This window comes from Mugil cephalus, chromosome 2, assembly GCF_022458985.1.
Source record: "Mugil cephalus isolate CIBA_MC_2020 chromosome 2, CIBA_Mcephalus_1.1, whole genome shotgun sequence".
Taxonomy (NCBI): Eukaryota; Metazoa; Chordata; class Actinopteri; order Mugiliformes; family Mugilidae; genus Mugil; species Mugil cephalus.
Genome location: NC_061771.1, coordinates 1,142,385 through 1,163,499, shown reverse-complemented (window position 1 = coordinate 1,163,499; position 21,115 = coordinate 1,142,385). Strand labels below are relative to the sequence as shown.

Below are 21,115 nucleotides of genomic sequence, written 5' to 3'. Positions count from 1 at the left end.
ATAGTGAGACAAGAGGAATAGAGATAAATAGTGTAGACGTTGGGCATCCTGGTTAGACTTTATCAGCACCAGGTATGTGACATATGTTCAGCCTCCAGGTCTGTGCAGCTTATTGTCATCTAACCCTGTTTTCTATTTCCTCATAAAAGCATGTCAGATAATCTCAAGTGTCTAAAAACCAAAAACAAACAAACAAAAAAAAAAAGGAAAAAGAAATACAAAATGACAGCTGGAAAGAAGAGTAGAGCAAAGTCAGACCTTGCTGAAACGGGGAGAGCAGGAGGAGAACTGTCTGATCTCCACCGGCTCATCGTCATTGGTGTCATCCTCGTCATAGGTATTGATGTGGTGGTAACGATCTGAGCGGGCTGGCAGAGAAGACCACAAGGAAGAGGAAAAGTGTTATTTTGAGAGAATTTCATACTGGAGTGTCAGAAAATAAAATTGCACAACCCATAAACCTAATATTCATGTTATTTCCAAACTCCAAACAGACACATACTATCAAAGTAACTGGTGTCCTCCTCCGATTCCAAATGAGGGATGAACTCTGCCTTCTGTCTCAGCAGGCTGTTCCAGTCCAGCTCAGTAAAGAATGAATGCTGCTTCACCTCAAATGCTCCACCTGGTGGCAGTGGAACAAGCAACAGCACGCATTAGACCTCTCCAAAAACATGGGTACAGGCTCTCCAAAAAGTGTCAAGAACCCCTCTATGGAAAGGTCTGAGTTCATTATTTTGGAAACATTTGCATCCTTAAATGAGATATTGTTCTCATATTTGTCATTTAGAAAATTCAAACCAAGAGACATTTAGCTTAACTAATGACTAGCAAACATCTTGCCAGTCTGAGTCAAAACTTCAGCTCCTTCAAGATGAAACCAAAACTTGTTGCTGGAAGGACCTTACTACATTTGTCCAGAATCATGCCAGCAGTTTTTATGCCCATAGTCCTGAGCATGGCAGTGCTAATGATCTAACTAGAAAGCAAATAAGTCCCAAAAGGTTGAATAATAATTTATAATGATTCCTTAGAAGTTGTTTTGCATTCTTACCTGTACCCAGCCTCACTAGGGGGTTGGTCTGTAGCAGAGCAGAGATGAGGGATTGGGCATCTGCAGGTAAGGCTTCATCATCATTTGGCCAGACTATATCATCTATCAGAGACAAGAGAAAGAGCAAAGACTCTGTTCCTCTAAAGTACTTTTCTGGATGATAAATTACAGGCTAGCCCCTCAAAATTAGTGTTTAACATCTGTTTAACACCATTTCCCTCACCTGTGATGACCTGTCCAAACAACTCCTCAGGTGTGTCTCCAAAGAATGGCACACAGCCCACCAAGAACTCATAGAGGATGATGCCCATAGCCCACCAATCCACTGGCTTCCCGTAGCCTTGACGGAGAATCACCTCTGGAGCAATGTACTCTGGAGTACCACAGACCTATGGACAGTGATGGAATGTGAAGGACAAGCATGCAGAAAAAGAAACGGAAGGGAAAAGAAAGACAAGTTAGACATAGTAAATCAAATTTTTTTCATATATGTAGAAAACATCAATGAACATTCCAAAATGTCCTTAAAGAGTCCTTTAATGCAAGCACAAAACACACTTTTGTTTATATACTATAAGTTTCACTTTTATTTGTGGCTGCTGACATTGAGAAATACTTCCTTAAGATGTCAAAAGAAGGCTCAGTATCAGAGGCTTCAACACAGGAAATCGTCTCCTTATCAAAATCTTCTCTACAAACATGACAAGCAAAGTTGCGGTCTGTTTCATCCATGGATGTGAGTTGATCATTGTCAAACAAATAGATGCCTGCTGTACCTGCTTGTCCAGAAACTCCCTGGCATCTTTCTCTATGTGTCCTTCATACAGGTTGGTGGTGAGGCTCATTAAACCCATTTTTGACAAGCCGAAGTCTGTGAGTTTGATGTGGCCCATGGAGGTAATGAGGAGACTACATGGAGAGAGGAGACAAACATTCAATCTGATTGATCAACGTTTGATCAAAAGTAATAAAATCTACATACTTTAAAAGATTGTGAATCTTAGCAATCATTATGACTAATTTCCTGCCTGTGAGCATCATATTATCACTTTATGAAGTTGTTGACCTGTTAAACCAGCAAATGTGTTAATATGTGCAATGTTTGCCTGTGCCAATCAGACATAACATTATGACAATATTGTGTAGGTCTTCCTTGTGTCTCTAAAACAATTGGGACTCATCAGAGAATGGACCCGGGTCTTCTCAGGGTGTCCTGTGGTGTCTGGGTGGCTGGTACATGTCTAAGAAACATCCACACAAAAGCCAGGTTCAAAGATTTCCCAGCTGAACACTGAACTGTCACAAGATGGGTATTCACTTGTCCCATCAGTGGTCATAATGTTATGCCTGTTCAGTGTATTTATATACTTAGCACCCACAGAGAAACTTGTGCTTAATTTGTAGATGTCCAACAATCTGAATTCAATCCAAATTATAATTTTGGGGACATTTCTCTATTGTAATGATAAGATTAGATGATAATGTTAAACAAGAGGAACCTTATGCCAGGTCATAACAGTCTGTCAGTTGAACTTTACAGATTTCTGATCAGTAGCACCCGCAGATGTTCCTATTTAATATCAAATCCCCATCATTCTTTTAGAACTGAAGAAGCTATTTGGATGAGTGAAGAAATATCTTCACTAACGTCTACAAGTCCAGTTGGCTTGTTTCAGCTTTTATATAAATACTGTGACTTGAATGACTGAGAACTTTCACAGACATTTCAGTTTGGTCACTTCCATTTCTCTTCTTGTGCACTGTGCTGCAAAGTTCAACAGTCAATCTGAGACATCTCTTCCTACAGTACTGTAGTAAAATGTTGGAATGATCAGCTGCAAGGCTGAAGCTTTTATTAGATTGATTGTCAGTATGGGTGCCCACGCCTTCAGTTGCTCAGCACCGAGTCTCTCGAACTCCCTCCACCCGACATACAACAGACAGACTCTCATCATTTAAAACACGACTCATCTGTTCAAACTGGCCTACTCTCTCTATTTGGAACCTGCTTCCACCCTTGTCCACTCTTTTTGTAGTTCTTTTTGTTACATGTTTTTACTCTCTGTTTTGTCTATATTTTATTCTCTGTTAGGTGACCTTGGGTGACCTGAAAGGCTCCATACCAATAAAATGTATTATTATAATTATTATCATTATTATTATTATTACAAAATGCTAATTAGTGCAGCTTTAAACACCCACTTGTCAGGCTTGAGGTCTCTATGGACGATACCATAGTTGTGCAGGTATTCCAGAGCTAATACTGTTTCAGCAAAGTACATTCTTGCCAGCTCTACGGGCAGGGCCCCGATATTCTTCAGCAAAGTGGCACAGTCACCACCTGAGAACACAGAAACACCACAAATTACTGCAGAAGTGAGAGTAGATTCAGCCTTCAAAATATTCAAAAAGCCATGAAAGTGGCCTCATAAATCATAAAAATTTCCAATGTGAAGCCATCTGCAGTGTCATTCAAACATTACCTTCAACATATTCCATGACCATGCAAAGGTGTCGTCGCGTTTCGAAAGAGCAGAACATAGAAACAACAAAAGGGTTCTCTGCGAAGGTGAGGATGTCTCTCTCCACAAACGCTTGCTGGATCTGGTTCCTCAGTATCAGGTTCTGCTTGTTGATCTTTTTCATGGCAAAACGCTGACGTGTCTCCCTGTGGCGCACCAGGTAGACGGCACTGGGAAGAAGACGAGACAAAAACAGATAAAAATATGGAGGAAAAAAAATAGAAAGGCTGTCAAAGCGGATATTAATACTTAAATATATCTGGCACAAAATGGCATGCCCTTAACTACTAAGCTTCACTTTGTTTTAATGTAAACATGAAATTTTCTTTTTTCATGGGCAATTAATAGTGGAACAATTAAAGTTTGGCAGACCTTGAGCTTCTTTTCTTTTCTTAGCTTTTGACATGTAGCCGGATGTGTACCACATGCTACTCCTGCTTTTGAATACATACTGGCATTTTAAATGTATTTTATTTTCATGGATTGAAAACACAAGCATTTTAAAATACGCCCTTCAATTTTAATGATTCTCTGTGAGTGGGTGAAGGACTGTTTTTAGCATCAGCATTCATTAATAATGAATTCAGACTTTTTATTATCTGTATTAGTCTTTTCCTGTGCTCTGCCAAATACATAATATCGTATAATACCGTATATATATATATCATTTTGATCAACGAGTTCCAATTATCAATGTGGCCTATTTTGATAATTGGAACTCTTTCTGGGGAAAACCTGGTCTGATTAGACGAGATGGAGTTCACCCCACAATGGCGGGTGCTTCTCTTATCTCTAGGAATTTGGTTGATTTTATTAACCCCCCAAAACCATGACAACCCAGAGTTCAGCCCAGGCAGCAGAGTTGCAGTCTTACACACTTCTCTGCTGCTTCCCTAGTACTGTCTCACATGCATAACTCCCCAAACTCTATAGATGTGCTGTTTTTAAATGGAAAAATAACAATAGAGGAGTTATTCATAGGAACCAGCTATGATCTTTCTTGTCTAAATCTCTTTTAGTGACTGATCTGATAACTGATCATCAGATTAATCTATTTAGTTTGACTGAAACATGGCTGCAGAATGAAGATGTCAGTTTAAATGAGTCCATGCCACCCAGTCAAAGTACCTATCCCATTCCTCGAGGCACAGGCAGAGGAGGACGAGAGGCAGCAATCTTCCACTCTGATTTTTGTATTAATCCTAGACCTAAGCAAAGTTTTAATTCATTTGAAAGTCTCACTCTTAGTCTTGCTCACCCAGACTGGAAAACACAACAATCTCTTTGTTGTGGTGTATCACCCATCTGCTCCTTACTCGGAATTTTTAGCTGAACTCTCTGAGTTTCAATGTGATTTATTGCTTAGAACAGATCATTTATGTCAAATTGAAATTGGAAAGACATTTCGTTATGGTAAACACATATCTGATGATGCTGTAACAGGAACAGGCTCCATGGTATAATTCACAGTTGCGTAGTTCAAAGCAGGCAGTTCAAAAGCTGGAAAGAATTTGGCATTCCACTTATTCTGAAGAAGCTCACATAGCCTGGAAAGATAGTTTAACAACTTATACAAAAAACTCTCCGTAAGAGTAGAACAGCATATTATTCTTCATTAATAGAAGAAAACAAGAACAACCCCAGATTTCTTTTCAGCACTGTAGCCAGGCTGACAAAGAGTCACAGCTCTGTTGAGCCATCTATTCCTTCAGCCCGCAGCAGTAATGGCTTCATGAGCTTCTTTACTGATAAAATTGTTTGCATTACAGATAAAATTCATAGCATCCTTCCAGCTGTCAAATATCTAAGCACAGTGGCATTAGAAACCTCTGTAAGACCTAGTCAATACTTGGATTCTTTCGTTGTAATTGATCTTCTTGAGCTCATTCAGTTAATACAGCATCTAAACCATCAACTTGTCTTCTAGACCCCATCCTGACTAAATTGCTCAAGGAGGTTTTTCCGTTAATTAATACCTCCATATTAAATCAGATAAACTCATCTTTATTAACAGGATATGTGCTCCAGTCTTTTAAAACTGCTGTAATTAAACCTTTACTTAAAAAACCCACTCTTGACCCAGATGTTCTAGCCAACTTTAGGCCAATTTCCAACCTTCCTTTTATCTCTAAAATTTCAGAAAGGGTTGTTGTCAATCAGTTGGTTGATCATTTAAATAGGAATGGTTTTAGAGCTGATCATAGTACAGAAACGGCTCTTGTTAGAGTTACCAATGATCTCCTCATGACTTCAGATGATGGACTTGTCTCTATACTTGTCGTGCTACATCTCAGTGCTGCATTTGACACTATTGATCACAGTATTCTACTGTAGAGACTTGAAAGTGTGATTAAGATTACAGGAACTGCATTAGACTGGTTTGAATCATATCTGTCAGACAGATTCCAATTTGTCCATGTAAACAACAATTCTTCTATATATACCAAAGTAAGCTATGGGGTTCCTCAGGGTTCTGTGCTATGACCAATATTATTCACATTATACATGCTTCCCTTAGGCAATATTATTAGAAAGCACGGTATAAACTTCCATTGCTACGCAGATGATACCCAGCTATATTTATCCATGAAACCAGATGAAACTAATCACATGGTTAAACTCCAAGCATGCCTTTAAAGACATAAAGGCATGGATGACATGTAATTTTCTACTTTTAATCTCAGACAAAACAGAAGTCATTGTATTTGGCTCTAAACATGTCAGAGATTCATTATCTAATCACCTGCTTTTGTTGGATGGCATTACCTTGGCCTCCAGTACTACTGTGAAAAACCTTGGTGTTATATTTGACCAGGATATGTCCTTTAATTCTCACATAAAGCAGGTGACCAGGACTGCTTTCTTTCACCTTCGTAATATCATCAAAATTAGGAAAATCCTTTTCCAGAGTGATGCGGAAAAACTAGTTTATGCATTTGTGTCTTCCAGGCTGGATTATTGTAAGTCGTTACTGTCTGGCTGTCCAAATAGCTCTTTAAAAAGCCTCCAGTTGATTCAAAATGCTGCAGCAAGAGCACTGACAGGAATTAGCAAGAGAGATCATATTACACCATTTTAGCTTCTCTTCATTGGCTTCCTTTAAAATCTAAAATTGAATTTAAAATCTTCCTCCTTACATACAAGGCCTTGAAAGGCCTAGCTCCATCATATCTGAAAGACCTCACAGAACCATATTGTCCCCAACAGATTACAATGATCTGTAAGTGCAGGTGTACTTGTGGTTCCTAGAGTTTCTAAAAGTAGAATGGGAGGTAGAGCGTCTACTTTTAAGGTCAGGCTTAAGACTTCCCTTTTTGACAAAGCTTATACTTAGGGCCGGACTTAACCACCTTAGTTATGCTGCTATAGGCCTAGGCTGCAGGGGGACGATGCACTGCGGACATGTCCTCTACTCTCTCGTCTCGGGCTCCTGTCCTCTAATATCTTATAATTTATTTTCTATAACTAACCGCTGTGTCTCCCTCTTTCCCTTCCCCTCCATCTTCTTGTGAGGGTCTCTGGTCTGGAGTGCTGAATATCTGACCTGTGGAGTTCCAAGCTACATCTGCTGTTGTGGCCTCATCAACAAGCCCAGTCTTCATGGTCTGGAGTGCTGTGTATCAGACCTGTGGAGCTCTATAAACTATATCTGCCTCTGTCTTCATGGCCTCCTCCAGTTGTCCACTCCTACCTAGATGAACAATTCACCAACCTGCCCATGATTCCTGTTATACTCACAAACTGTCACATAAGATCATCAGCTATGTATTGTATTATTAGACCCTACATGTTTCCTTTAGCTTGATGTATGTATCTATGACAGAAGTTTGTTCATCTGTTTCTCCTGCTCTTCTTTTCTCTCTATCTTCTCTGTTTCTACCTGGCTGGCCTTCAGCAGATGGGTCCCTCCATATGAGCTGGGTTCTGCTCAAGGTTTCTTCCTGTTAAAAGGGAGTTTTTCCTTGCCACCGTCACCCTCAGGCTGCTCTAGATGTTGCGTGCTGGTTTTTGTAAAGCGTCTTGAGACGATTTGTATTGTTATTGGCGCTATATAAATAAAATTGAATTGAATTGAACTGAATAGTTTGCGGTGCTGTTAAACAATATTTAAAAAAACACAAAATGTTTTCTGTTATTTAGCCTAACCCATTAACTAAAATGGGATTGTACTTTGAAGTGGCAAGTGTATGCAGTGTGTATATCTAACATACAAATTGTATACTTTCCTCTAACACATAAAGCTGCAACCAAAATGATTCAACATCCATAATCTACAACACAGTCCAGTGATAATAAGAGGAAAGTAAACATTTACTAAACAAAATATGTATTACTCATAATGTGTAGCGCTTTTTAATAATATACTTGAATCATTTATTAAAATAAATGCATTTATGCTCTTTAAAAGGCATGTGCATTAAACTTCCAGCTCAATATAATTCTTTGGTTTCTCATCCAGGAAGGGTATGCGCATGTGGTCAACTTTTAAAGCATGGCTTAAGGTCGTACAAGGCTGTCAACTGTGACAATGATTTTCAGTTTGTATGCATTTGTGCGCTAATCATTATTTCTAGTTACTATAGTCAGGATAGTATGATCAGAGGAGATCAAACTTCTGAGGATGAGGGTCTTTCTCCCCCTTCACAAACTTTCCCCCATTCTCTTCATACCTTCTTCCCCTCTGCTATTCCTCCTCCATCACCGCTCTGTCTCCCTCCACTCTCTCTCTCTCTTTGATTACTCTTCTACTCTTCTAGTCTACAGATGCTGTCTTGTGATTGGAGAATACCGAAGAAGGAGCGGTCCAACCAGCTGGTTCATCAATGGGAGGGCTCCTCCTCAACTATAGACAACCAGTCACAATCAATCTGTAATTTTGGACATAATGCATTGGAATGGACTATTTGTATTTTGTATTTTGCATATAGTGAAAATCTCAAATAAAAAGACCTTGTTCATAATGCATTGGAATGCTGGAAACTTTGCCCTCTTTGGAAAGCTTCGGACCAAGGAGAGAACGTGTAGCTACACAAATTATTTTCTGTATCTAAATAAATGTTTAATAGATAGCAAGAAGCAGTCTCAGTCATCATTTGTGAAGAATTCACAGACACAGATTCTTTTTGTGGTCAGATGAGTCCAATTTCCATCTTTATCCTATTAATGTGAAGGTACGCAGAAGACCAAGAAGAATGGGACAAGATTACCTCTCAACAGCGTGAAAGGTTCGTGGTGAACATGCCAGCCAGGATTAGAGCTCATACTGTGTACTAATGGCAGGAGTACTAAATATTAATTTGATCATTTGTGAGAATTATTTTGAATTAGCATACATTTGTATGCTAACAGATGTGATGGTTTATTTATTTTTTGTACTTATAGTTTTTTAACACATTCTCTGTTATTTGTTGACTTTGACATCAACAATGTTGGAAACATACATATTGAAACTGTCAACAATTTAGTTTTGTTAGTTTTGCTTGTAAACAATACACAAAATAAATATAACTTATATTTGTTTGTGTCCGTCTAATGCACCACACCTTTTGAAACCCATTTTTTCCCCACAAATGTACCATGATAATATTTGAGTTTTTTTTTCAAATTTTAAGGGTGTTTGAAAACTTTTTTCCATCACTGTATATAGTCTGGATGCCTGTACAGTCGGGATCTATATTTGTAGTTGGAGTAAATTCGTCCATTCGTATTTTCCTGAAAGATTAAGTGCATTTTGTGACCATTTGGATGTCTTTCATGATAGAGGTTGAATAATTATGCCACTTATAAAAGATTCCTGTTAGATTATTTTAAATGTATTAACAATATGACCTAATTCATATAAATGTAATAAAAATCATTAGAAATAAATTTAAGGTGTAAACCCTATAAAACGTTGATTGCAAGTCTATGCAATCAAAAAACAAATTAATGGCAGAGAAAGGGTGGGAAATCTTATCTTAGTGTATTGCTTTTGGATTTTTTTTATCTTTTCATTTCCTGCTTGAAAATCCAAATTGACAGCTAAGTAATAATTCAATTCAATTCAATTCAGTTTTATTTATATAGTGCCAATAACAATACAAATCATCTCAAGACGCTTCAGCCTGCAACCTCCAGAGCAAGACACACACAATGTTAACTCAAGGTCCACCGACTAGATTTTTCTGGAGAATTTAACCTAGTGCCACATGAATTTCCTTGAAAGGATAGATTGATTGAGTTTGATTGGGTTTCTGGGAGGGACCAATGAGGTATAAACCCATTACTTACCCATAAGCTCCATTGCTGATGAGTTTGATGCTCTGAAAGTCTTCTTCACTCGGTGGCTTGATGGATCTCCCCTTTCCCTGGTGGCACGCAACATTTAAAAATAGAAATAGTATTTGTTGGCTTTGTGCAAGAATGAATTCATGCGGTTGCATGTAAATTAATTTGTATTGTATGTCAGTATGATCACACCGCTAATTACCCCCAGGACAAGATGTCTTATTTTATTTTGTTTATCAGAGAATCTATCCCACTTATATTCAATAATATAATTATTATTATTATTATTTCTTCTCTTTTATTATTATTTTTTTGTTTAGTTAGTCATCAGTCACAAGCATAAAATATTTCAATAGACTCACTCTACTAATGAACAGACATTACTTGCATTGTTGCATGCGTTTCTTTTTTTTTTCTGAATGAATGAGGCAAAACTCCTCTTATAGGGTGTCAACTGAATAGGCAGTGGCAATTGGGTGAGGACACATTGTGCTGATGCTACAAAAGGAATATGGTCAGAAGTTGGCCAGGTGGTCTAGGTTACACTAAAATGTGCCCTTAGGCCTGTCAGGCACGCATGAGTGTGTGTGTATGCATGTATCTGCATCACCTCTGCTGAGTCATCCGTCTCTGGGGTATGTGGACCTTCACTGTCATAGCTGTCAAGACCCACAATTTCTGTTGGGATAGAAACAGAAAACAGGTTAGTTAATAGCCAAACCTGCAATTTCAAAGCTAAAACCTGCAGCCCCTGACACTGCTGCAAGCAAATAAACAAGTGCAGTTCTTCAGACAACTTTAAAAAATACAATGGCTCAAGTTGAACCACTGACCAATTAACGTGCCAAACAAACCAAGTCTCAGAAAGAAAAATATGAGAATTAAAACGGCTTCTTCCTATTAAATTTTCTTGTCTCCTTTCTCTCCGTTATTCCTCCCCCTCATTTTATTGTGCTTCCTTTCATAATCAGCGCTGGCAGCTAGTTTTCAGTTTGCCTACACTCTTGTGTGTTGTGTGTGTATGTGACAGCTGCTTGAATACACTGATTGTACCACTGTTTTGTTGAAGCAGGCAAATAATTGAATTATAATCAACTCTGCAATGCCTTTATAAAACCTCTCTGCAGATATTAACTTCATGATAGATAAAAATCTCTGATCTGAGAATCGAACAAACTGTCAGTTTCAGTTCGACATTGGACACACGCAACCTCAACAAAACTATCCGCAGGAGAGACCAGGAAAAGAAATGATATGCAAGCAGCTACGTGGGCGTACATGTGTGCCTATGCATGACAATGTAGGTGCTAAACAAAGTGTGAGATCTGCAGTATCAAGCTGCACATTCTGGTGGTGCGGTAGAGATACTGCATTAAGACCTAAGATACTGTATGTTTCATGAGTTCTAAAATAAAGAATCATTCCGAGCCATTTAACCCATCAGCTAATGTGCATCTTTTGACAGATTAGACAAGGAGCAGCTGAGCAGATGTGAATTAGAACTGTAAATTTGGGGGGTGCTGAATTTGAGCCACGATTATTAATGAGAATAGGGTGACCACAACACCAGCCAGCAAACACTTCAGTCTAGTCAGACTGTACATCATGATATATTTTCATCCTGAACATCCAGTCAGGCATATCAATAGCTTAACGCAGCAATCCGGAAAGCTTGACCAAAATACAGACCAAAATCAATCAATCAAAAAAACTTTAAGCATCTATTTCTTTCTTCGGTTAGACAGATAATCATGATCTAAGTCTTAATGGAGGCTTTGATGTAAACAAGAAACATCATGATATGGTACAATATAAAATATAATGTTGCCATGAAGCCACTGATTTATGCTGAGTGCTGACACTTGTTTACACATGGTAAAGTAGCACCACTGAATACACTACAGTGTCTTTTACTATTTCTAGGTAGATTGACCAGCAGGGCTCTTAGGAGTCCTATTCATCAGAATGTAGTAGTGATGGCTGCCTGAGATAATGATATCCTTGATGAATGTAAATCACACTGAATTAAAAAAATATATGATCATCATCTCAGCACGATCAGGTTGGACTGAATTATCACTCTCAGATGGAATACAGTTGCAATCAGACACGGAGGAGTTTTAAGTACCTCAATTGCCATCATTAGCTCTGTGTCATAGCCACTGCTAATCACATTAAAGAGGTCAAATGAGCAGGCCAAACGACAATAAGTAACCACTACTGTCTTCACTGCCTCCTGGCTCAGTAGATGTGCACCTGACCTGAAATCCTTTGCTTTTAGGAAGACCTTTGGCTGTTTGGGGAAGGGACCATGATTTCTTTCCCTTGGTGGTTCTTAGCTTAGCATAGCTCAGAAACTGGAAGCAGGGGACGACATCTCGCTTGATTTCCATTCTGCTAACTAAATTTTTTTCTTTGTGAAGAGAACAAAGGTGCAAGTCTTTTACCAGATGGCTTCCTTTCATAATGGCTTTCCGAACTTAACAGCTGATCCAATGTTATAGTAAGAGGAACAGTTATGACACTTCAGGATTTTTTGTACTGTAGGCAAACTCTGTAGATACACAAAAGTTTGGTGCAGCAGCTTCAGCGTTATTCATAAATTATTGTACCGAATCTGAACCATGACTGTACCAATAAAATGTCCATCAGAAATTCTTAGCTGCTGAATGATCTTTCTCTTCATAAGCCAATGGTGTTCTTCTGCTCATTCAAATCTCAGCTCTTTCAGAAAAAAAATATATAAGTGCAGCCCAATAGAGCTTCTAGGTTGCACTTACCATTATTATTCCTCCATTACTAAGCCTGGAAAGATGTCAGACTGACTTTATCACTAATATTTAGCGTTTTTGAGAAAACATATTATAGTTGATATGGCTTTTTTCTCTTTAATGAAGGGAATATTTTTAAAGTTTACTTCTATACATCTGTCTGTCAAGATGCTGCAAGTTGTTGCTGCAAGCAGATGAAGAGAGGATGTCTAATTTGGTAAATACAAAATCTACATCTTTGTTTCTCCTTCTTGCAGTGGTTTTAATATGGTGGCTGATCCGTGTATGTACAAAATGTATTTTCTTTCCCTCACCCTCCAGTGGGTCTCTGGTAAGGCCAAGCTGACTGATGATATATCGAGGGATGTCTGCCTTCATCAGTTGTCCCTCCTTGGCATGGTCCTCTGCTGCCTCCAGCAGGTGATAAAACTCTTCTGGGTTGAACTCCTGTTATTGGAGGAACAAACATTGAGGAGCTTCTTCATGTCATGTTGCATTCAGGATGTACTGTACTTCCAAATTAAATTATAATACGAGATAAAGTGGCAAATGTGAAACATGGCAACACTACTATTGCTGATTTTACATACTGACAAATGTGGCTATTATATTTGTTTCCACATCTTCAATTTTGACACTTTTAGATATATATGACAACAATTGATGAGTTCTTGTCACAGAAATGAAAAAATAAATGTCATGTCAATGCCAAATAATTATCCCCACAAAATCTACATTTACCACTTTAGTTTTTGATTAACGCATTTATTGTAATACGTCATTAATACTTCATTGACACATTTTCCGCAGCGACTAAAAGATTTTAATTAAGTTTTTCTAGTATGATGTGCTACTTTCATGATATACAGTAGCTAATACAGTACATCACATACAGTAGCTAATTTAAAACAAAACAGCTGGATTGTTTTTGAGTTTTGCGAAATGTTTTGCCTCCCACTCAAAAGGCTTCTTCAGCCAACCAGACTGAAGCATTAAACAGAGAGCCACAGAGAGAGTCTTGTAGAATTCACACTGTCAGAAAGATAATTTCTAGTTTTATATTTCTGTAGATAATTGGAGAGGTATGAAAAAGACTCAGAATCGCATTTCTTCATTCCAGAAAAACACTGAATTCCTCATCCTCAGAACTTTGCTGGGATCTATCTAGAATCCTTTTCCTCTCCAACTGTTCCAAATCCTCTGCAGTGGGGTAGAAAGGTCAAACAAGTACAGTCCGTACTTCCTCACCAGTCCTCACTTTGAACTACACGGTAGTTCAAGGGTCCCAATTGTTGAACAACTGTAAGGTCCTTTCCATTTTTATGCCAACTTAGCTGTGAATATTTTATCCGCATGTGACTAAGGGAAGTTCCTTATCCACACTCTTTGCACTGATTTGAAAAACACATTACACCGGTTTTTATTATAGCTCCGCAGCTGCCTTTGTTTTGATTTCCTGATGTTTTCCTCCACATCTGATTTGAGTTGAGTCAACTGATGGACAACGTCATATGCAGGGGCATTAGGGGGACAAACTTTTCCTTTCAGCACCTTATCTATGGGACTGTTGAGTTTTCGGACAATTTGCAGTTGAGCAGGAGTGACCCCTGAAGTCTCTTGAACAGCATACTCAGCATGATTACTGTCCAGGTAAGAGGCGATCATAGTCTTCAAGGTACGATTCATTCTTTCAGTCATGTTAGTTTGTGAGTGATAGGCTGTGGTGAGTTTGGGAATTACGGTACATTGGTTGCAGAGTTCACACAAACTGACATCCTTGGCAAGATAGAATGTAACCTGGAACACCTCATCTGGTAAAGATCTCTTTTTTAAGAAATTGGGCAACAGTTTGGGTCGTAGCAGTGCTTAAGGGAGTCTCTTAAGACTCAACCCATTGGGTAAAATATTCCACCACAACCACAAGGTTCTCATGTCTCAGTGGACTTTCATTTGGAGCTTTGACTTTGGTCTGCTGAATTTTTCCAGCAGGTTTCTGGTTGTCAGCTTTCAGACTCAAACAGACAGACAAACTGCACAGTGTTGGATAAAGGTTTTCACACTGGTCCATATCCCTGCCAATAGGCTACCTCATGAAGCCTCTTATAGGTTTTAAAAATGTAAGCATGACCACTTAGAGGACTTTCATGATACTGCTGGAGTAACTCCTGAACGAGGCTATGGGGAATGAATAGTTGATAGTGGAATTGATTTTCTGATAGTTGTTATAGTGTGTATGTGATATAGTTTGTCTTCAAAGACCACAAACTCCTGCCCTATTTTCATGTTCTTGCTGTTTGTTGCAACCAGCAGTTTTAAGATCTCTTCCACTTTGGGATCTTTATGTTGCTCTGCCCATATCTTCTCAAGAGATACGGACATGTTTCCATCCAGTTTGTTGGTGTACAGAAAACATTGGACACCGGAAATGATCCTAGAAAGAGTATTCCTGTATTCCACAGCTGATCAAAAGCATGTTGACATGTTTGACGACACACTTAAGGGGTTGCTTTTTTTTTCAGAGGCATTCAAAGGCTGGGCTATTTTTGAGGAGTCTGGTACGAACTTGTGATACCAACCAGCAAGTCCTAGGAATCTCTGGACTTCCTTGAGATTTGTGGGAACTGGGTCTAGATCTAATAGCCTCCAGTTTATTAGGGTCGGCACTAACTCCTTTTCCGGAGACAGTGTGTCCCAGAAATCTAATTTCCGTTAGATAGAATCTAGATTTCTTCAGGTTGATGGTTAAGTGGGCTTTATGAGTCGATCCAGCACAGCCTGCAACCATTCGAAATGTTGAGCTACAGAGGAGAAATACACAATAATGTCATCTAGATATACCAGACATATGTCTGGCATAGTCCAGTGTGAGTGACAAAGGCATTTTTTTCTTTTCACACTTGTGCAACTTAACTTTATCCTGTAGACTGTGAAAATACTGCTGAAGGAATGTTAACCCACTCCCCTAGTTTCAGACAGAGACTAAATGATCTAAATTTTTTGATATTTATATTTAATATATTTATTACCTTTAAACGCCTTCAACCTGCTGCTGGAGATTGCTGGAGATTGGTGCCAAACAAAATTTTGTTCCTTCTTCTCCTAATATATTTCATTTTTTGTGACTGAGATGTACAGGTTATAGGTCACATTAAAACTTCTGAAATTTATTTTGGTTTTATTTTTTTACATCACAAAAAGAAAGGCCCGAGCTGAACTCGAACCCAGACCTTCTTGCTAGGAGGCATCAGTGCTAACTACAGAGGATTGGACACGTATTGGCCATTGGCCAAGTTAAAATCCCCAAATGTTACCATTCCGGCCTTTTTGCAGAAAAACATCTATTTAGAACTTACCCAAATCTTTTGAAAGTCTCTGAAGTTTCTGTCACAAAAGTCAGAATCACTCTAAGTGGTATTGTTCTTGAGGAATCAATGTTCTCACACAGTTAAAAATAAGAAGATGTTGGGTTCGCATCATTTTTTTTTTTTTTTTTTTTTTTTGCAACCTGATGCCGTCAGAGGGAACTGAGGACAGATCTCATCTGGATAACACAAAATTATCATAGCATAAAGTCTTCGTTACTTCATGTTCAAATTGCACATAAAAATGTCCAAGACTGAGTTTCTCTTACCCTTTTGTCTGAGGGTATAAGGTGGCATTTCCAAACTGTGCCAATTGGACACATTTTGAATAAAAAGGCCAACTTTTGACAACATAATCTTGGGCTCCACTGAAAGGTGACACTCAGAAGAATTATATTTTAAAATTAGAGTAATAGATATAGGGTTAGTGAAGTAAAATCACATTTCTTGCAATGTTTCTCATTTGAAAATTATGCACAGATGTCCAGCTCCTTTATGCCCTGGTCTGTCTGCGAGGAAACCAAACTTCTCTGGGCAAGTAGCATAATGTTGTTTACAGCAGCTCATTTCCAAGATGTTATAACAGCTCTTTGTGCATTTTTATGGAACTAAAAGTAGTTTTTGGACTGAAAATACCACTGAAATGGACAGTTTTGACCCTTATCCATACAAAAGGGGTGTTTTGACCTGGCTAATATTGATTGTTGGGCCTTTGTGAGGTTATGCTCATCTCTCATTTTTATTGTTTTGAACAAAATGTGTTGGTTGTGTCGGCTGTGTTGGTTGAATCCTATAATGATTCCTACAATTCTATAATAATGTTTATATCAGTGAAATCAGAAGAAAATGAGCTTTCCAACAACATATTGCATGCAGCGTTTACTCAAACACAATACCTGTACAGAGCTCTGATTTGTTCAAAAAACTAGTACCGTCCCAGAGTTTGAGTTTGGAAAAGCAGGAGTAACTGTTGTCTGATAAAATGCAAGAAAACCCTGAATTAGATGAAAGCAGAACGTCTGAGCTCTACAAGTTGTAGCTGATACTACTCTCTATCGCTATGTTATCAACTCCCACCACTCCTCTTATATGCTGTTTTTATCAAACTAAGAAAGATCAATATTAGCATCAATCGTCTAGTGTCCATTGGGCTATAGAACACTGACAACATATTACAATAGAAAATGTATTAATTATATTTCCTAGTACTATAGCAGGTTATTTAACTACAGTGACTAACTTTCTCGTACGAGTCTATCTCTATCTAATATCAGATATGATACAGCTAAAAGAGAACTCTTAACGAACTGAAGTCACATTTTATCACATCTTGGCCTATAAAGTTATTCTTCAAGTGTGTTTGAGTCCTAATCATTAACCGGCAGCAAATTCATGATGAAACACCACTATGGGCCTGTCAAACAAACACATCAGTGTATACTTCACTTCTCAACTTTAAGCTGCCTTCTTTGATGTTCTGTGGGATATGGTTTCATTCCTGTTGCTGGAATAACATTTTGATCAGAAAGCCCGGGGATGCTGGGATAATTTCCTGCTCTCTCGTATCTGCCACTTTCCCCACACACAAAAAAGGATTACGTAGAGGGGGAATTAACCTGGCTCCCTGCTCGCGGATAATTTCCTGCAGCTAACATCCTACTGACTGTGTGACATTTTCACCAGAAAAGACCTCATTGCGACTGGCTCGAATGCTAAATTAACTCTATAGCTGTGGACTGTGGTCTTTTCCTCTCTAACCTGAGGGCCATGACTATCTAAAGGCCCATCCACATCCTGTCTGACCCTATCGACCTCTTCTAACGGTCGCCATGGCAACTGAAAAATGAGCCAAGCAGGGTTGGGAGGAGGGCCTCCACCAATGACAAACTCAAGTCTGATGTATACAGAGAGGCTTGTTATCATGTAGATTAGGTGAATTATGTATCAACACGCTAAAGACACAATTCTATCTCCCACTGACTTTGACAATCTGAGGTGATGAAAAAAGTTAGAAAAATATACTGCACCAACAAGCCTCTAGTGTTCTGCTGCAGTGGATGTCTAATGCACTGAATGGCACAGCTTAAACAAAACCATGACCTCTACTGCATAATACACTTACATTCATACAGCCACAGCTCACCCCATGTATTAAAAATGCTCAAGGTGAATCAACATTTACTGGAAGCAAGTGCACATTACCAGGCACTTCTAAAGGCAAGGCAATGTATTGAACAGGCAAGGAGGTAAAAAGTACTTGCCTTTTTATGAGTTTCCACATAGACTGGCTGATTTAAATGCACTCATGAATCAATGGCAGTCCTTTAGCTGCAGTCGAGAGAAAGTACTGCAGTTTATGTGGTATTTTAAATGACAAGAATATGTCATGTGTTACAATGAACAGTGACACACTCATCATGTACATTACAGTTACATCCACAGTCTTTTTAAGCATGAAAAATATATGCTTTCACGATTTGTCACATTTTGTTTTGTGTCTTATGGTAGTATGTTCATTTTTCGGTGATGTGCGAGAAGTGTATTATGTGCACGGTGATTCCTGTTTGCAGGATTAACATCAGATAAAATGTTCTGGTTATGAGACTTTTGTAAATTCGTGTCGCTGTCATGCAAAACAGAATGTATTCAAGATCCTTGAAGCATATATCCTGTTGTCCTCAAATATTACTAACAAATTTTACCCTCAAGAAAATTATTTACATAAACTTGTTGACCAAATTTTTGTGTTAGCCTGACCTTTGTTGACTACATAAATAACCCCTTGCTACCAGTGAGTTGACCTTCCCTCTACTGTTATTTTTTGAATGATGAACATTGATTGGGGTCAAATTAACCCCAAGCATAACAGGAGGGATATGAATGCCAAGCTTAAGATGTCTTGTCCTTATATTTTCAGCTTTAAAATAATGCTAATAAAAGATTAAACCAGCCTTTAACCATCCATGTCTGGAGTGACAATACTGCTTCCAGCTGTGATATACTTAGAAAAACCAGTATTTCATCACTTCAGACTGAATGCACAGTAGACACCCTGCCCCACTTCTGCTCATTTTGTTAAAGCCAATTAAGCGTGAAGGAGGTGGCCCTCAGTCTCCATGTGGGAGGACAGGAGTCTCTTTAAACAGATGAAGGAGAATATGCTCAGTAGAATGTGACAGTATGGAAAAGAATAAAAAAAAATAAATAAAATAAAACACCTGGGGTGGAGGTTCTCGGGCGCTGGGGCTTCTGACCTGACTCTAGGCCCTGGTAATGGTCTCACTCATATTTAGGTAATGCCCACATGCATGTGTGTTGTCACCTGCCAGCCCATGCTGGATCACATCAAGAAGAATTGATGAGTCCCGGCTATTAAGGGCTGGATTATTGTTTTCACTCTATCACTACCTGCCCTATGGCAGACGTCTCTCCTTCCATTGGGACACCCTTACCCCCCTGGACTCTCTCGTCTCTCCAGAGATGACTGTACCCAGTCATACTTGAGTGAGGTGACTTGGGAAGCACAGAACCCTACACTCCACTAGTTCCTACCAGCACCACATGCCTCTCCTCCACTGTCTATCCTTCCACATATTTTCTGACCTTTGTTCTCCCCCTCTATTCACTGAGGTGTAGCACTGCCCTCCCTGCCACACAAGGTCACTGCACTCAATAAAGATCAACAGGACAGTTCTCAGGGAGGGCTGGTGATGGTCACACTCACGCACTGAAGTAATAAAGCTTTCAGCTGCAAGAATATAACTGCATCAACCTCATATAATGTTGACACCCTGTGGTGTTCAACTATGCAGACAAATGCAGACAAATGAGAATTTTTTTTTTACAAAAAAATAAAAAAATTAAAAAAAATAAAACACCTGATGGAGGAAATGTGAATGCGATGTAGGAATAATAGTGGGAAACTTACCAAACATTCCAGCAGCCTGGCGGGACGAGATATGATGATAAAGAGCTTCTTGACGAGCTCAATGACAAAGGTGAGCTCAGAACTCTCTGAGCGCTCATACGCCTGATGAAGAGAGACAGGCATACGGGGTCAGATTGTGAGTTGTGGAGACTTCCTCTCCACCTCAAAGTGTCACTACTCACATCATGCAGCAGCTTCTCCAGGTTGTCCTGCAGCTCACAGAAGTAAACACTGGTAATGAGTCCCTCACGTGATTTGGTCAGGCAGTCCCTGGCCAGCTCAGCTACCTGGTGGTGGATGAAACTAAGGACCCCATCAGCCAGCGGGAGAACACTTTCTGGGGTGTAATTCTGGATGAACTCTGCCAGCCTCTCCTCCATCTGAGCTGTGGCCTGATTAGGGACACAACCGCAGTTCACAGTCAATTAGAACAAGATAATACAAATTTCTTTAACAGACTTCAGCATATATGGGGCGGCTATGGCTATGATTGTCCATGAACCGAAGGGTTAGCGGTTCGATCCCTTGAGTGTGCCATATGCCGAAGTGTCCTTGAGCAAGATGCTGAACCCCCAGTTGCTCCCAGTGCAACTGGCGCTGGTGTGTGAATGTGTGTGTGCTTGAGTGAGCGGATGGGTGGATGTGTCTCTGACTGTAAAAGAGTACCTTTGAGTAGGTAGAAAAGTGCTATATAAGAGCAAGACCATTTACCATATATCAGACTTAAATACTTCAGAACATTTCCTGAGTAAAAGCAAATCAAACATGTAAGTCTTTGGGACAGGACTTTATCAGGACTTTTGGAACATTATCCTGTGATGCTCCCATCTACCCTACATCTTGTGGCACTTTGGTACAGGTTAAAAGTATCAAGTGACAAGCTACAAATAAGATGACACTACCTGATGTGCTCTGTGTTTTCTACAATTAAACATTGCCATTTCCCAATCTTTGTATAATAGTGACAGTACTGAGAACATTTCTTTCCTCAAACTAGGCTTAAACATGTAATCTCTTGGAAAAGGCAAGACCTAAAAGGGGCATTTAAATGTCACATCACAAATGGGGAACACAGCATTTGTTGATGTCCATGGGTTCCAGACTTTAGGCAGTCATTTTCAGTGAAGGATTCTAAACAGTACTTAAAAAATTAACATTTTATTTGTATTAATGTTAATTTGTCCAATTACTTTTGAACCCCTGAAATGAGG

The 21,115-nt window shown here is 39.1% G+C and overlaps 1 protein-coding gene across 3 annotated transcripts in view; it reads right to left on the bottom strand.

The window, feature by feature from the left end:
- mast1a (microtubule associated serine/threonine kinase 1a) overlaps positions 1-21,115 on the bottom strand; it is an 81,686-nt gene that overhangs the window by 12,395 nt on the left and 48,176 nt on the right. For all 3 annotated transcript variants that reach the window (XM_047578811.1, XM_047578813.1, XM_047578814.1), the window contains 12 exons: positions 20,087-20,296; positions 19,905-20,006; positions 12,929-13,061; positions 10,454-10,521; positions 9,847-9,923; positions 3,538-3,746; positions 3,257-3,395; positions 1,831-1,963; positions 1,278-1,443; positions 1,055-1,156; positions 503-625; positions 259-368 (listed from right to left, as the gene is read on the bottom strand). In XM_047578811.1, the coding sequence (XP_047434767.1) occupies positions 259-368; positions 503-625; positions 1,055-1,156; positions 1,278-1,443; positions 1,831-1,963; positions 3,257-3,395; positions 3,538-3,746; positions 9,847-9,923; positions 10,454-10,521; positions 12,929-13,061; positions 19,905-20,006; positions 20,087-20,296 (1,572 nt within the window). The remainder of the gene's footprint in view (positions 1-258; positions 369-502; positions 626-1,054; positions 1,157-1,277; positions 1,444-1,830; positions 1,964-3,256; positions 3,396-3,537; positions 3,747-9,846; positions 9,924-10,453; positions 10,522-12,928; positions 13,062-19,904; positions 20,007-20,086; positions 20,297-21,115) is intronic.